A 16,874-nucleotide genomic window follows, 5' to 3' on the forward strand; every position below is an offset into this window, starting at 1 on the left:
TTCCATTAGTTACTTATGTTTATTTTTATAGTTAAAAAAAAAGACGGTGGCCTAACAGTCACCTGTATTATGTGCCTTATTCACTGTTCCTACTTAACATGAAATGTCAAGGTTTGGTTCAGTTTCTTTTCAGGGAACTGTGAATGAGACTATCCCCAACAATTATCTTGGTTAATGAAGCCTTCAGAGCATTTTCTGGAAGACTTCCAATTTCTGTGTCTTGAACATTGAATTTAGATTGCTATTCATGTTGTAACAGTGATATTAAATGCTCAGTAGATGTTTGTCAATTTATAAAGATAAAATATTTAAAAAGTCATTCTCATGCTTAAAACTGCTTCACATTACTTCCACTTAGCTCACTTTTAGAAGCTGATATCTCCCATAGGAATGGAGGGAGAGTTGTCTTAAAGAAGGTCCCAAAGTTGAGATCTTTGTTATTGATATTCTAGCCAAGTCCAGATTTTAGGACAATTTAATTTGGTCTTATTTGGATCTGTAATTATGAGAGTTCATTTATCACTTGTATCTTCAAAGCACTTTAACTTGTATCGTTGTCTAAAGCAAGTGGGGTAGAAATTACTCTGTTTTATAAAAGAAGGTAAGGCTCAACAAGGTTAAGTAACTTGCCCAAGATTTCACAATTTCTCCTGGCTGGGACTCAAGTTTTCTTCTATCTGATGAACATCATACTACCTCTTTGTATCATATTTTCTTAATCTGGTCTTAGAATGACCTAGCATTCGATACCAAGAAAGGTGGTTCTTATCTACGGTGTTGTACTTTTAAACCACATCAAAGACTATAAATGCCTGTCACTGCTCCTGTTAGAGGAATGCTGTGTACTATCTCTGATCTTCAATTTGCTGTTGCAGACTTTGCAACTAATGTGGCTCTTTGTTTTGCCTCATCAGATCAGCCATGGATAGAAGAATAGCTCTTCCCATCTTGGTGATTAGGACAGGCATCATGAGAAGACTGTGTGATAGTTGACAGTAAACAGTTCAGCGTCATTTGATTTGATAAACAGGGGCCAAGAAATTTGCAGTTGTAGGTCTAGTTATTTCAAATGAATTTCCAATGTGAAGAAGTTTGGATAGTCTATTGGAACTTGTTACAGAAGTTGTTTTGTAACTGAAAATGCCCAGAATAGCTCATTTCCATTTGTTTCTCAGCATTTCTTCTTGGAACTGGATGACCTATGGGACTTTCAGAAGATAAGTAGTGAGCGTTAGGGGGAAATCTTGGCTCCTTCAGAAACAGGAAAAAGTGTGAACCCCTCATATTTTTTTCAGATTTCTTTGGGGATAAAGTTGGTGTATTTCTGGTTTATTTTAAGGAATTTGTTTCTCCACTTAATTACCCAAGATGAAATAGCTGAGTCAAATGCTCAACTGGAAGTAATCAAATAGTGCCTGCTGCAGGAGCGGAGGCAACTGTGGTTGATGTTTCTCTAAGCAATAGCATTTAGGCTGGGGAAAATAATACGAGATTCTTTTGAAAAGCAGTTTTCAGACTACGATTAAACTATAGATACGCTTGTTTAGGGCCATTTTCAGAGTAGGAGCCAATTGGTATATAAGTCAGTCACACATTGATAGCTAGCAGCTCTAACAATGCCAAAAGCACAACTTTACTACCACAGTAATCCAGGGGTTTCAAGTAATACCAAGAGTCTCAAACTCAGATGTCTACAAGAACTAGGTAAATATTTTAATAGACTACCCTGGGCCAAGTGGACTCTCAGAGGAGCCTGTGAAATACACTTTACGTGGATTCTCTCAATTTTGAAATGGTCATTAAAATATTCTTAAATGTGGCTCAAAGAACTGCACATGGACCTTGTCATTTTCCAACTTGTGTTCCAATTTAATGTCCATTTTACACATTGAAATCACTGAGAAACTTCAAAAGTACAAACCAAAAAACACTATGCTTGAGTCCCACCCCATAGAAATTGTGATTTATTTGCTTTGGGTTGTGTACTGACCATCAATAATTTTTAAAGTCCTATCCCCATCCCCAACCCTGATGATTGTGCAGTGCAGTCTGAGACCTGTAGGCAAGGTTGAGACCATTGATCTAGATACCTACATAGTTTCAAAGAGGAATGTAGTTGAGCACTCTAGTCATAAGGGACAATAGGACGTGGGGCGAATTTACAAGCTCAGGAAAGGGCCACACTGTAGGCCCTAGCTGAATGGGTTTTGTGGAATGGTGCCTCCTCGGGTATAGTGTAAAGCGCCCAATTTGTTTCTTTGTTGGTGTTTTGCTAAGTGGTCCACCTTGGAGAAAATAAAATTCACAAAACTAAAAGAACTGTAGAACCGATAAGCTCAGTAGAATATTCACGTCAACTGGCAATATATTTTCTTATCAAGGGAGAGAGCCCTATCTGGAAGTAAATTAGTGTAGAGTCTGAGCAAGTTGTTGAGTGGTTAAGCTATCTGTTTCAAGTCAATGCACAATTCCATTTAATCACTTAAATTCAGAGCACTTGAAAGTCACAAGTTTCTTGCTGTCACTTTCATTCTTTTGATGAACTTGTATGTTAAAAGACAGTGGATTTTCCTATTTTTATTCCCAGTGTAGTTGGCATAGTAGAAAGAATATCAGTATTTCTCAGCCATAATTTTCCCTTTGTAAAATGGGGATACTAATAGGAGCTATAATTTGTTGAGTGCTTCTTGCCAGATGCCTTACTTATGTTATTTGTATCTTCTAAGCAGCCCTAAAACAAAGTAGGCATTGCTATCCTATTTTATAAATGAGAAGAAAGGTGTATAGACTTATTAACTCGAACTTAACAGTTTATGGCAGCATTGTGCTTGTCTAATTTCATGTGTTCATTCTATCATGTTATATTGTCTTTTATAGGAATATTGTGAGGGTCAAAGAAAATTAATGGGAAAACAAATCCTAGTTACAAATAATGAGCTTACTAGTACTAACTTAGGCAAAAAATAAGGATACAGAGCTGTCTCAGACTCCCAAAGGCAGAATGAGATCAGATCCAGGAACTAGAAAGCCATTTTGGACTCCTAAACTGGCATTGTCTGCAGTCTGTACATCCACATCATTCTAAAGTCTTCTGCTTTTCCTATCAGCCACACCCATAGCTCTAGGTGTTACATGTTAACTGTCCCAGACACATGTAGACAACCAGACAGAGCCATGGAACAAGATCATTGGTACAAATGTGGCTTTGGGGGGTTACCCCTGTGGATTGGGAGGCAAATTTTGGAGATCATGGCTCACTGGCTGTACATCACAGGTGTCCTTGACAATACCAAAATGCCCTGAAAGTTTTCTTTTTTTGCGGTACGCGGGCCTCTCACTGTTGTGGCCTCTCCCGCTGCGGAGCGCAGGCTCCGGATGCGCAGGCTCAGCAGCCATGGCTCACGGGCCCAGCCGCTTCGCGGCATGTGGGATCTTCCCAGATCGGGGCACGAACCCGTGTCCCCTGCATCGGCAGGCGGACTCTCAACCACTGCGCCACCAGGGAAGCCCCGAAAGTTTTCTTTTTTAAATAAATGTAAAGAGTTTGTATATAATAGATAATTATGGCTAACTTATTTAGTGTTTACTAAATGCTTCATGGCCATCTTTTTAAAATTGTAAATCATATGAGATAGTTGCCATCTCCATTTTATAAATAAGAAAAGCGCAAAGAAGGTGGGTTATTTCTTTGAGGTCATCCTTTTGTAAGTGGCAAAATGAAGATTCAAGCCTAAGTTCCTTCTGTCAGCACCCATGGTGTTGGGCACTGTTCTAGGCACTGGAGGTACAGCAGTGAACAAAGGGGTCTGTTTGTCTGAAGCATTTAATCCTGATTCTACATAGAGATTCAGTGGGTTGCCCAGGGTCACCCAGCCAGTTAACGGCAGATCTGCAGGCACATTTGGACCACACTAAATTCTTTTCACTACTATAGCTGCTTCTCAAACAACCTTGCCAAAAGTATCTGCTAAAATTACATAGACTAGTTAGGGGACTTCCAACCTCAGGAGACTCAATGACTAATTCTTATTTTTGGCTCCTCTCTGTTCAAAACATGTCTTTGTTGTTAACCTCAGATACTCTACTAAGAAGGACCCAAAGTATGCCTTTTTCTTCTCCCTCACATTTCAGAACCACCCTGGCATTTTAATGAGAGCTTAAAAAAGCAAGTCTCATATTTCCAAACCCTTTCTAGAAGGCAATCTTGCCGATATTGAGCTGATGATGTGGCTTCCTGTGCACAAAATAACATTTCCTGATTCGGTGTTTTATTTAGCACCTGTATATCCCTCCTCACTACTCCACCTGTATAAAAGTTTGGTTTTTAATTTTCAAGCTGCCTGCTTTTTGCCACGGAGTATTCAGGTGTCTTTCAGAGTGAGAATTTGGAAGGTGATGATAGAAATGAATTCTCTATTGTAGATAGGTGATTCTCCAGAAAGCTGTCTAGAATGAAAACTTCTCTAGATTTTAGATTTCCTTCTGATGGTTAAAATTGGTTTCTGTGTGGCTAACAACAAAGCAGTGCCCTAGGAACCACTTCAGTGTATGTTAAATGATGATTTCTTAGAATTGTGAATCAGGGCTTTTGCAGTGAGGATCTGGTTCTCTGGAATCAGTTGGCCAAGTTGGGATTCCTAAGGAGTGAGCAAACACACTGTCCTGAGTTTTCTGAGGGATCCTATCCAGAAACATCACTACTTATTGAATTTCCCACCTTCCTCTCACAGGGGGACTCCCTGTGTGTACTCCCACCTCTGCAGGTCACATCATTTTCTGAAAGGGAGTGCCGTGTAAAATGATAACCGGAATTCATGGAGCATCTCTTATGGGTCTACTTAGGCAGTAGACATTCTGATAGAATGCTCTAGAATTGTAAGTTCTTGCACCTGCTCTCAAGTCATTTATAACCTAATTGCTGGTCTTCCTGGTATGAACAAAGTTGTTGGTTTGTTAATAAATTCCTACCGTATGACCCTGACTTGTGGTTCATTTCTACATAACCTGGGCAAATACTATAATGTTTTCTAACAAAGGAGGAAGCATGATCTGAGTGTCCACCTGCTTTGGATAGGAAATAAATTTGTATCCAAAATCCTGTGACTGGTTTAGAGCATTGTAAATGTCATGGCAGCAAATACCAGAGAATGGTTTTTATGAAGAATAATAGTGTTCTACATGCCTTTGAAGAATTTATTTTTACTCCATTGTTTTGACTACCTTGCAATAGGGTAAGTTAAGTATTAATACCATCAATTCATGTTAAAATCACATTAGTATAAGTCAGTGCCTTAAAATGGTCAAATGGTTGCTCACTAATCAATGGAAATGAACTGTTGGTTCCACAGAATTGCTTCAGAGATTCTAAATGCTACTTCTTAGGGGCACTGGATTGTGTGCCCTTTAAGATAAATTCTATAATCAAGGCCTAGCCCTGAACAGATTAGAGCCCAAAGATCGTACTGAGGAGAACAAATCAGATAGGTCAGTAAAGGGTCGGGGACAGATGCTCCTGGAGTAGGTATCCTCAACTCACCTTTATTTTAAGTTGATATATAGAAATCAACGTTATTATAAAATGCACACACGTTGTGTTCAGATTGATGTTTCAGCGATTGTATACCTCTGTGAGATAACCACCCAAAGGAAGATATAGTTACCATTAACCCAGAAAGTTCCCTTGTGCATCTTTCAAATCATCCCTGCCCCCCTCTCTGCTCCAATGATCATTTGCTGATTTTTCTCACTGAAGATTTATTTTGCCTGCTTTTGGACTTTATATAACTGAATCATATAATAGGTACTCTTACATCTGGCTTCTTTCATTTATAATGCTTTAAAGACTCATCCATATTGTTGTATGTATTGATAAATTATTCTTTATTGCTAAGTAGTATTTCATTCTATAAATGTACTACAATTTGTTTATCCATTCTCCTACTGATGGACTTTTAGGTGGTTTCATTTGGGGCAATTATGAATAAGGATATTATATATATATTCTTAAGTTATATTTTTTTGTTTTGTGGGTACATGTTTTTTCTCTTGGATAAATACCTAAGAGTAGAAAATTGCTGAGTCATATGATAACTTTTTAAGAAACTGCCTTCCTGTTTTCTGAAGTGATTTATCATCTTTTACTCTTATCAGTGATGTATGGGAGTTTCAGTTGCTTCATATTATCAGTGTTTTTTATATTAGCCATTTTAGTGGGTATGAAATAACTAAGATTTTAATTTACATTGCATTTCCCTGATGATTAGTGATGTTGAGCACTTTTCATATGCTTGTTCTACATTTTTATATCTTTCATGAAATGTCTTTCATGTCTTTTCCCATTTTAAAATTGAATTGTCTTTTTATTGTGGTTTTTCTGTGAATTCTGGATACAAGTCCTTTGATGGGTATATGTGCTGTGATTTTTTTTTGTAGACTATGGTTTGTTCACTTACTGGGATCTTTTGATGAACAGAAATTTTTATTTTGATAAAGTCCACCATATCAAGTTTTTCTTTTATGATTTTATGACCCCCAAGCTCACAAAGAATGTATTTTCTTCTAGAAGTTTTATGGTTTGGGGTTTTATGGCTATCTGTGATCCATCTCACTGGTTTTAGGTTTTAAATCTATGGTTTGGAGTTTTACATTTAAGTTTATGATCCATCTCCAGTTAATTATTTGTACAGAACGAGGTTTATTTCAACATAGATACCCAGTTGTTCCAGCAACATTTGTTTAAGAAGATTTTCCTTCACGCATTAGATCAACTTGGCATCTTGGTTGAAAATCAACTGGCCATATGTGTCTGTAGTTATTTCTAGATTCTCTATTCTGTTTCCCACAGAATACTTCATTTTCCACAATACTTCATTATTATTTCTGTTCATGTTTTCCAGCAAGTCTAGAGTTCCATGTGTTATAAATTCCCTTTAATCTAAAGAACTTTCTTTTTAACATTTGTTCTATTGCAGTTTTTCTGAAGATGAATTCTCTCAGCTTTTCTCTGTCAGAGAATATCTTTATTTTTCAGGGGTATTTTAGTTGAATATTAAATTCTATGTTGACCTTTTATCTCTTCTTTTAGCATTTTAAAGTCATTTATTTGTCCTCAGGTCTCATTTGTTTCTGGTAAGAAATCATCATTTTTATGTGTCTCCCTGTCCATAATGTGATTCTCCCCCATGGTTACATCTGCTCTTTATCTTTGGTTTTCAGCAGATCGACTATGATATGTCTAGGTATGTTTTTCTTTGTATGGAGTTTACTGAACCTCCTGTATCTGTGTTGCTGTCTTTCATTAATATTGGGTATTTCTTGGCTTTTATGTCTTCAAATATTTCTTCTGTTCCATACTCTCCCACCTTGCCTCTCCTTCTGAGACTCCAATTACACCTATATTAGATGATTTGATATTATCCTACGGATCTCAGATGATTTCCCCCCATTCTTTTCTCTTTTTGTTTTTAGTTTGAATACTTTCCATTTAGCTGTCAAGTACCCTGATGCTTTTCTCTTAAACCTATCTGATGAAATCATTCTGATACTGTATTTTTTATTTCTAGCATTTCATTATGTTTGTATAGTTATCATGTTTCTGCTTAAATTTTCCATTTTTTTATGTATGTTGTCCACATTTTCCACTAGAGTTTTTAAAGCATTTTCATCATAGTTATTTCAAAAACCCTATCTATTGATTGTAATATTTTAGCCTCCACTAGATTTTTAAGCATTTTACTTTCAGCCAGAGTTATTTTAAAGATCCCACTGTTAATTCAACATCTGGGTCATTTCTCATTCTGCTTCTCTTGAACCTTTCCTCAGTTACCATGGATCTTATTTTCTTGCTTTTGCACATGTCTTGTATATTTGATTGTATGCTGGACGTTTTGTATAAAAAACAGGAGAGACTGAAGTAAGTATTAACTTCAAATTGGGGCATGCCCATTTTTCTTTCAGCAATTTGAGTAATGGCTCAGTCAATCTGATGTATATTTGACCTAGATCTGGTCACTATTGCAGCCTTAGTTTGATTCAGTTCACCCTGACTTTGCTTCGTAGCTAAGGTGTCAGCTGCCTCACTCTCAACCTTCAAGAGTATATGTGGTGGATTTCTCAGCATTCCTGCTTTGCCTCCTCATTTTAAGGTTATCTTGCAAAGATAACCTTAAAATGTTAGTTAGTGGAAAGTCTCCACTTACCTCAAGGGAAGGAGTAATCTGTCTCAACTTTTCTATTATACACATCCTCTTCCCACTTTTGGTTACTACCTTCCTGTACTTTTTAAGATCCAAGAGGTAGGATTGGTGGGTGGGTGCAGGTTTTCTCTGTGGATTTGGGTCCTCTAGATTCTAATGTCATGCCAGCCTCAATGAGACCGACATTTTTGTTAAATTTCCACTGGCTTCTCTTTATTCCCCTATGGTGGAGCAGCCATGTATCTCTGCTCTCCTATGAAGGACTTAGCATTTTCTGGAGGTTAGTTCACTTAGGGTTTCTTTATGTCCTTAGCTTTCTAATGAGTTAAAAATATTTTTGATTTTCTAGCTAATCTAGCCTTTGTTTGCTAGGGTGGGAGATATATTCTCCTGTGGTTTTCTACATCCAAATGAGAAGTGAATTCTAGGAATGGGAGTTTAAAAAAAAGTTTCATTTACATATTTTAAAAATAATTTTTAAAATTATATATACATGGATAATAAAATGTTAAATTTTATAGCGTGGTGAACAATGAAAAGCGAATTACCTTCCCATTATAGGTTCCCAAGTCCTCTCTACTCCCTCTACAGAGACAAACATCATTACCAGTTTCTTGATTGTTTCTCAAAATTCTGTATACAAAAAGTGTGCATATCTTCCCCCCTTATTTTTTTTAATACAAATAGAACCATACTATATCTTCTATACTTTGTTTTTCTCATTTAACTATTTCACCATCTTGAAGTCCTTTACAGACTGCATAATATGTCTTCGTATGGATGTACTGTGGTTTATTTGAACAGTCCCTGGTGATGGACATTTGGGTTGTTACCAGTTTTTTTTTTTTTTTTTTCTCACAAACATTGCAGTATATATGCCTTTGCCCACATTTGTGGTTGAGTATCTGTAGTATCAGGAATGGGCATATTTAAAATGCTTCACGGAGGCCCCTGGAGCTTCATATTAATTCACAGTATTTCTCAAGGTGTTGGCTGGGCTCTCAGCAGTTGGTGGTATGGGTTTGGGGAAGACTGGATACTGCAAAAGACTCATGAGGTGCTGGAGAGTTGCCTGGCAGGTGGCGTCAGAACAAAGCTGGCTATAGACCCTACCAGAGTAGGAGTGACATATTAAAATATTTAAGATGTAGAAACTCAACTGTAATTCCTTCTTTATACATATATTGGGGATGTTAAAAAGTTACTGATGTCAGATTGCTCTCTTGCCTCCTCAGCCCCCACCATGGGGTAAAAAAGGATAAATACCATTTTCTTTGGAATGTCTTACCCAGCTATATGACTTGAATGATCCTGATAAACAAGATTACATCCAAGGAGGTTTTCTAAGGGGAATGAAGACTTATACAAGAAGTCTTATACAAGAAACATTATCTATGTGATTCTGGGATCTTCCTGTGAAGATGTTATGTTTTTTGAGATTTTTTTCTAATTACCTACCTAATTAGCACATTAAGTTTGGTTGTTGACATCTGAGAAACCAACGTGCTTTCTCATGAAAAAGACCCTTGCACAGAAAGTGCTCTTTTTTCTAAGATCTGGGGTCAAAGGAGAGATTTTTAAGCATATAATAATGGCTTCTACTTATTTAATAACATAGGCACAAGAAATGTCATTTACTTCTCACAGGACCCCTTTCAGGGAGATTTTATATATTAGGAAGTATGCTCATGAGCTTTCTACCAACATCATCTTCCCTAAGGCTCCCCATCTCAGTAACTGACTATACTATTCACTCAGTTGCTTTTAAAGTTAGAAACGTAGTAATCTTTCTGTGACATCTATATCCCTTTCCTTCATTCTCCCATATCCAATTCTATACCTTAGGAAATTTGTTTTACCTCCTAAAATTCGTGAGAATCCATTCACTTTTTCTCCTTTTCCCATCACTAGTCCAAGTGAACTGTTTTATCATTTCATCTGCAGTATCCTTTTAGTCACCCCTAGGTTATCAATTCTTGTCCCCCACTCAATTCATTCTCCACTCATTAGCTAACATGAACACATTAATCCATTTAACATGAATTAAATGTTAATTTTGACTATGTCACTCCTTGCCCAAAACTCTCTAGTGCCTTTCCAATGTCCTTAGAATAAAATCCCTCGCATGGCCTCTGTGGATCTGCACCACTAGTCTCTCCTACCTCTCCACCTATTGCAACCAACTCTTTTCCCCTTCCTCTTTCCAGCCATGCTGGTCTTTCTGTGCTGCAAACTGGCCAAGCTTCTTCCATCCTCAGGGCCTTTGCACAAGCTTTTCCTTTGCCTTAGAATTTTTCCCCAGCCTGCCCACTTCCTCATCCCCCTTCCCCAAGCTAATGCCTTATCCTTTAGGTCTCATTTTAAACATATCTTACCCAGGGAAACTTCCCTGTCCAAACAAGTCTAGATTGGATCTCCCTGTTATTATTTGCTTTTACTACTCTGTATTTTTCCTCAGCATTTATCACAATTCTAATTATATAGTTATGTTGTTCTTTTAATTTTCTCTGTTATTGGAATAGGTAATACATCCATTTCATACAAAATTCAAATTGTAACAGGGTATAGAGTTTCTTCCCTTCCCCGTCCCTCTGCTACCCAGTTTTCTTCCTTACAAGTAACTACTTTTAGCATTTTGAATATCCTTTCAGAGATTTGGAGTATATAAGCAATTATGTACATAAGTTTCATCTTTATTTTTGCCTTCTCTTATTAACACAGATCCTATGTACATTTTTCTGCACTTTGTTTTTACCTGTTAATATATCTTGGCAATTCTTCTATATCGCTATGTAAATGGTTTCTTTTTCATGTACCATACAGTATGGGCTTATCATTATTTCTTTAACCTTAATTATTGGGCATTTAGGTTGTTTTCAGGCTTTGGTTATTACGAACAATGCTGCATTGAATAACTTTGTATTTAAAGTCATTTTCCACATTTATACCTATAGAATATATTCCTAGAATTAAAATAAAGAAGTTAAAGGTTATGTGCATTTTAAATTTGGGTAGTAATTTCCAAACTGCTGTCAATGGAGGTTGTACCAGTTCACATTCCCTCTAGCCACAGATGAAGAATGCATGTTTACTCACAACTCAATGAAAATTTTTGTTCTCTGACAATGTAAGAGGTGGAAAATATCTCTTGGAAACTTTAATTTGCATGTTTTCTCTTCCTTGCAAAGTTATATTTTCGTATGTTCAAGAGGCATTTGTATTTCTTCTTTAGTGAACTGTTTCTTCATAAACTTTGCTTACGTTATTTAATGTGTGACTTCCTCGCTACACTCGAAGGTCAGGGATCCCGCGTATTTCGCTCGTCGCATAGCTCCTGGTACTGGAATGAATGAAGCTCAAAGAAATGACTGGCTCACGTCACGCAGTAGTCACATACGGAACTCATGTTTGACTCGAAAGCCCACGTATTTCCACGATCACCCAGTGGAAAGACTGAGCATTTAATTCACCACAGCAGGGGCTAGAAAGGTAATGTAAAAACGGCTGAAGTGTGCTGGGAAGAGAGGACTGTGGCAAAAAGGCCAACAAATGCCTAACTACAGTAGCAGCTGTTTTCAGATCTATTTTACCGCCAAGCAGGAATGCAGGCCCATTGTCGGATCTTTATTTATTCCGAGGCCGGATTTCTGGCTTTCTTGCGAGATCTCCTGGTTTTTAAGTATTTCCAGTCAAAACAAGACTGCCTTCAAATGCAGCCCACCAGCAGCGGATTTGCAAACTCTAGCGTAAACAGAAGTGGGAGGCTGATGAGGCGGGTAATACCTTAGTTGGACAAACAGCCGAGAAACAGGGAATTTTTATGTAAGGCGAGAATGAGGTTCTCCGCCTTAGGGTTTGGGTTTGGGGGCCGGGACCCCCGGAAAGACGCTGGAAATAAATGCTGGGTGGCATCAAAGCAGAGCAGGGCCAGGCGACGGGAGGGCGCGCCGCCGTCCCAGTTGTGGCTGGCCACTCCACCCAGCGCTGTTGGGGGTTTCTCAAGCAGCGTCCACACAATGGTGTAGGGCGGTAGGGGCTGGCCGGGATAAAGGGGACGACTGGCTGCGCATTCCCTCACCGGCTCCTTTAGAGCCAAGTGGACCGCAGGAAAGCGCCCAACCCTTTCCCCGCTTCCAGAAGACCCTCGCCTCCCAGGCAAAGCTTTCCGCTCGGCGATCTACTTCTTTCCCTACTCAGGCCCCTCCCCACTTCCCCAATCCTACGACTTCCGTTTGCCTGGTTTTTTGGGAAACCGCCGACTTCCGGCCTCGCAGCGGCGGGCGGAGCAAAGATGGCTGAGCAGAGACTCGAGATGGTGAGCGTTGAGGTTCTGCTTGGTGTCCCGGCTGCCAGGCGGGGCTGGGCAGGGCCGGGCGGAGCGGAGAGGGGGGCTGGCGGTAGGCCTGTGTCCCACGCAGCTGCCGCTGGGGAAATGCGTGGCCGGGGCTGGAGCGCCTCGGGGTGGCCGGGGCAACACGGTTCGACTCCCGGGAACTGCTCCGTCTGCGGCCCTGCTGAGTTCTTTGCAGCTCTGGGCCTGTGCTAGGACTGGGGTATTTCTTGGGGTGCTCTAGGATATTTTCATCGGAAATGGCTCTTTCCCTAGCTCCATGTTTTCTGTCTCATGAAGTTTGGAAAGAAAGCACTACCGCCCGTGCAGAGTCAGTTTCTGTTAATCCCCTGGATTAGGCATTGAATGAGACAAATCCTGGAAGCTTTCAGCGTCAGTGCCTTCTGCGGATGGGGCGAGAGCATGTTTTCGCAAGTTTAGGAATTCACCTGGCCTGAGTTAGTTGTTGATTTAAACTCCACAGAACTGCTAATACAGAGTAACTCAGGTGAATTCGGGATGACCCAGTAGTAGTTAATTTTGAGGCGTAAATTCATAATTGGATCTAATTTCTATAAATTTCCAAGTGTGAAACCGTGTCTACCTTGTTTTAATATTGAATTTCAGAGCATGTTCTGCGCGTTTATTAGAATGACTTTAGTTATTTATTCGGGATTTATTGCCCTTTGAAAACCCCCCTGGAAAACTTAGGAGACAAAATAGCAGCCTTTAACAGACTGTTTTATAACTTAGTTTTGGCTGCTAGGGAGCAAGGCCAGTATTACCTTGTCAGGGGGCCTGTTTGTTTTTTCTAGTCTCTCTTCATTTGCAGCGAAATCAAATTATTATAGTGTAATTAGAAAACTCTGAATACAGACCAGGAGGAGGCCCAAAGCAAAGTTTTTGTTAAGCTACGAATTAAAAAAAAATTAAAAGCATGATTAATGTTTCTAGAGTTTAGACATTGAAAACATACTAAAGAAAATACTTCAGCTACATAGTCTTAAATGTAAGGTATAAGGGTAACATGACATTGTTGCAAATATAGCTTATCCTCTAGTCCTCACTGCAGGTATAGGTAGGTGTTCATGAACGGAATAGGAACGTGATGGCAGAATTGTTCTATACTTTTGAATCCCTGGTAGTGTATTAAAGAGGATGACGTTTTTGTTCTTTTTTTAAATTTATTTTTGGCTGCGTTGGGTCTTCGTTGCTGCATGCAGGCTTTCTCTAGTTGCGGTGAGCAGGGTCTACACATCTTGCGGTGTGCGGGCTTCTCATTGCGGTGGCTTCTCTTGTTGCGGAGCTCGTGCTCTGAGCCTGTGGGCTTCAGTAGTTGTGGCTCATGGGCTCTAGAGCACAGGCTCAGTAGTTGTGGCGCATGCTCCGCGGCATGTGGGATCTTCCTGGACCAGGGATCGAACCCGTGTCCCCTGCATTGGCAGGTGGATTCTTTTTTTTTTTTTGAATAAATTTATTTATTTATTTTTGGCTGTGTTGGGTCTTTGTTGCCGCACGCAGGCTTTCTCTAGTTGCGGTGAGCGGGGGCTACTCTTCGTTTTGTTGCACGGGCTTGTCATTGCAGTGGCTTCTCGTTGCGGAGCATGGGCTCTAGGCGTGCGGGCTTCAGTAGTTGTGGCACACAGGCTCAATAGTTGTGGCTCGCGAGCTCTAGAGTGCAGGCTCAGTAGTTGTGGCGCAAGGGCTTAGTTGCTCTGCGGCATGTCGAATCTTCCCGGACCAGGGCTCGAACCCGTATACCCTGCATTGGCAGGCGGATTCTTAACCACTGTGCCACCAGGGAAGCCTAACAGGCGGGTTCTTAATAACCGTGCCACCAGCGAAGTCCGGCTTTTTTTTTGATATGACTTTAGCACTTCAGCTGCAAGTTAACAAATCATTTCCATTATTATCAAGTTTAATGCTAGCAGTGTTATATTTATAGTAACTCATCTTTCAGGTTACCACTGCATGGAAATTTGAATTTTATTCTTTTTGGAAGTGATATATTCTTGTAATAGAATTAAAAGGACTTCGCAGTGCCACTCCTAGACCTGTATCCCATGGAAATAAAAGCAAAACATAAGGACCCAGTCCAAGGTACTCATTGCAGTACTGTTTATAATGGCAAAAAGCTGGAAACAAAGTGAATGCCGATTAGTAGGGTAATGGATGACTTCTGATATGCCCACACTGAGGAATAGTATGCAGCCATTAAAAAGAATGTTAGAACTATATACGTTGATGTGGAGAGATTTCCATGGTTTACATTTAAATAAAAGCTAGTTGTGGAGTGGGGTGTTAAAAAAAGAAAGTTCAACTTGGCTTTATTCAGTGATTCACGAATCAGTCAGCATCCAGTCTAGCAGATAGAAAGGAGCTCTGAGGAGCTATACAAAATAGAATACTTTTATAGGCAACAAGGAGCAGGAACAAGGAAGTTACAGACAAAAAGTGCCTTGGTTATTGCAAGGTCACTTTCCTTTAGGAGTTAGCAGAGGTTTATCAGTCATTTTATATAACTAGGGCTGATCAGATGACTCCTGATTGGTTTAAAATTCCATTTCTGGGAGAGCTGAAACTGTAATTAAGTCTCCGTTTGGTGACGTGAGGCTTAGCAAATACGATTCCATGTTGGGCCTGTTGTCTTGTTTTTAACAAGGGTATATTTTGTTATCTGTTTGTGACACAAAGGAAAAACATGTAGATCTATATATATGGATATACATAGATGTGGATGAGAGAAGACTAAAAGACTTAAAACTCAGAGAATTTTGAACAAATTCATAAGTAAAAATCTAAGAATTCTGCAGCAAAGGCCTTGAGACTAGGAGACATCCCAACAAAATGGAGTAAAACTAGTTCAAGGTGGGACACACAGAAATTCTGATATGCTACCAAACTACTGAGGATTATTATCTATTCCTTAGGAAAACTAGGGACTGATATTTATGTTTTATTTAAGAATATATAATAAATAGTTTAGAGATCTTAAAAAAAACAAGCAAATAACTCTGGTTTCTATGCTTTATACTTATAAACATTTTTATAACTCCCTAATTACTATTTTTTGGTGTATTTGTATAAATACCCATCAATCTTCCTGTAAATTAAAAGATTAAACCTTTCAGAACAGAAAGCAAAAATTACTACTGCACTAGTTGATTTGGCTCAGATATAGTGCCTAGCACATATCAAGTGCTACATGGATATTTGTTAGATGAATAAATCATCACAGAATACTTAAAAATGAAAGAACCAAAAAAAGTAAAGAACTTATTCTATATATATCCCAGTTATGAATGAGATTGAGTGGGCTAATAGAATCCTTTGTATCTCAGAATGTCCTGGAAGATCTTTTGAGAAAGAGACTCATCAAAAAATTATAATTTATTTTAATTCTACTTTGTGCAGAAGAAAGCATTGCTGACTCATGAAAATGCTTTTTGACCCTTTAAGATTCTTACTTTTCTCCAAAGTAAAAAAAAAAAAAAATCCCAGTTAGATTTAAAAAAAAAAAAGGGTTCTTTTGCATTATAAAAATAGCTGAGGGACTTCCTCGGTGATCCAGTGGCTAAGACTCTGCGCTTGCAATGCAGGGGGCCCAGGTTGGATCCCTGATAAGGGAACTAGATCCCGCATGCCATAGCTAAAAGATTCTACTTGCTGCAACTGAAGATCCCGCATGCAGCAACGAAAATCCCACATGCCACAACTAAGACCTGGTGCAGCCAAATAAATAAATAAATATTAGAAAAAAACAGCTTTGTTGAGGTATAATACACATACCATAAAATTTACCTATTTTAAGTATGCAGTTTGGTCAGCTTTAGTAAATTTATATAGTTGAACAATTGTCACCATGATCCAGTTACATCTGTCTGTCAGTCCAGAAAGTTCCCTTGTAACCACTTGCAGCCAATCTCTAATCCTAACCCCAGCCCATGGCTGATCTGCTTTCTGTCTGCATAGTTTTGCCTTTTCTACAGTTTCATGTAATGGAATCACTTAGTATGTGTTTTAAGGTTCATTCATATTGTTGTATTTAGCAGTGGTTTGTAACTTTTTATTTCTAAGCAGAATTCCACTATATGGAATTCCACTATATGAACATACACATTTTGTTTATCCACAAATTGATGGACATTTGAATTGTTTCCTGATTTTGGTTATTTGAATAATGTCACTATTGTTACTGGCATGCAAATCTTTGCATGCATATGTTTTCATTTCTCTAGGAGAGTGATTGCTGGGTTGTATGGTAAATTTATGTTTTAAAAAAAAACCTGCTAAACTGTTTTCTAAAGTGGCTATACTCTACCGTTTTACATTCCTATGAGCAGTGTATG

At 38.8% G+C, this 16,874-nt stretch overlaps 1 protein-coding gene across 2 annotated transcripts in view; it reads left to right on the plus strand.

The window, feature by feature from the left end:
- The first annotated feature begins 12,489 nt into the window (after nucleotides 1-12,489).
- Nucleotides 12,490-16,874, plus strand: part of BBS4 (Bardet-Biedl syndrome 4) — a 70,633-nt gene continuing 66,248 nt past the window's right edge. For both annotated transcript variants that reach the window (XM_060153527.1, XM_060153534.1), the window contains exon 1: nucleotides 12,490-12,510. In XM_060153527.1, the coding sequence (XP_060009510.1) occupies nucleotides 12,508-12,510 (3 nt within the window). In that variant the 5' untranslated portion in view covers nucleotides 12,490-12,507. The remainder of the gene's footprint in view (nucleotides 12,511-16,874) is intronic.

The sequence above is a fragment of the Lagenorhynchus albirostris genome, chromosome 1 (assembly GCF_949774975.1).
Source record: "Lagenorhynchus albirostris chromosome 1, mLagAlb1.1, whole genome shotgun sequence".
Lineage (NCBI taxonomy): Eukaryota > Metazoa > Chordata > Mammalia > Artiodactyla > Delphinidae > Lagenorhynchus > Lagenorhynchus albirostris.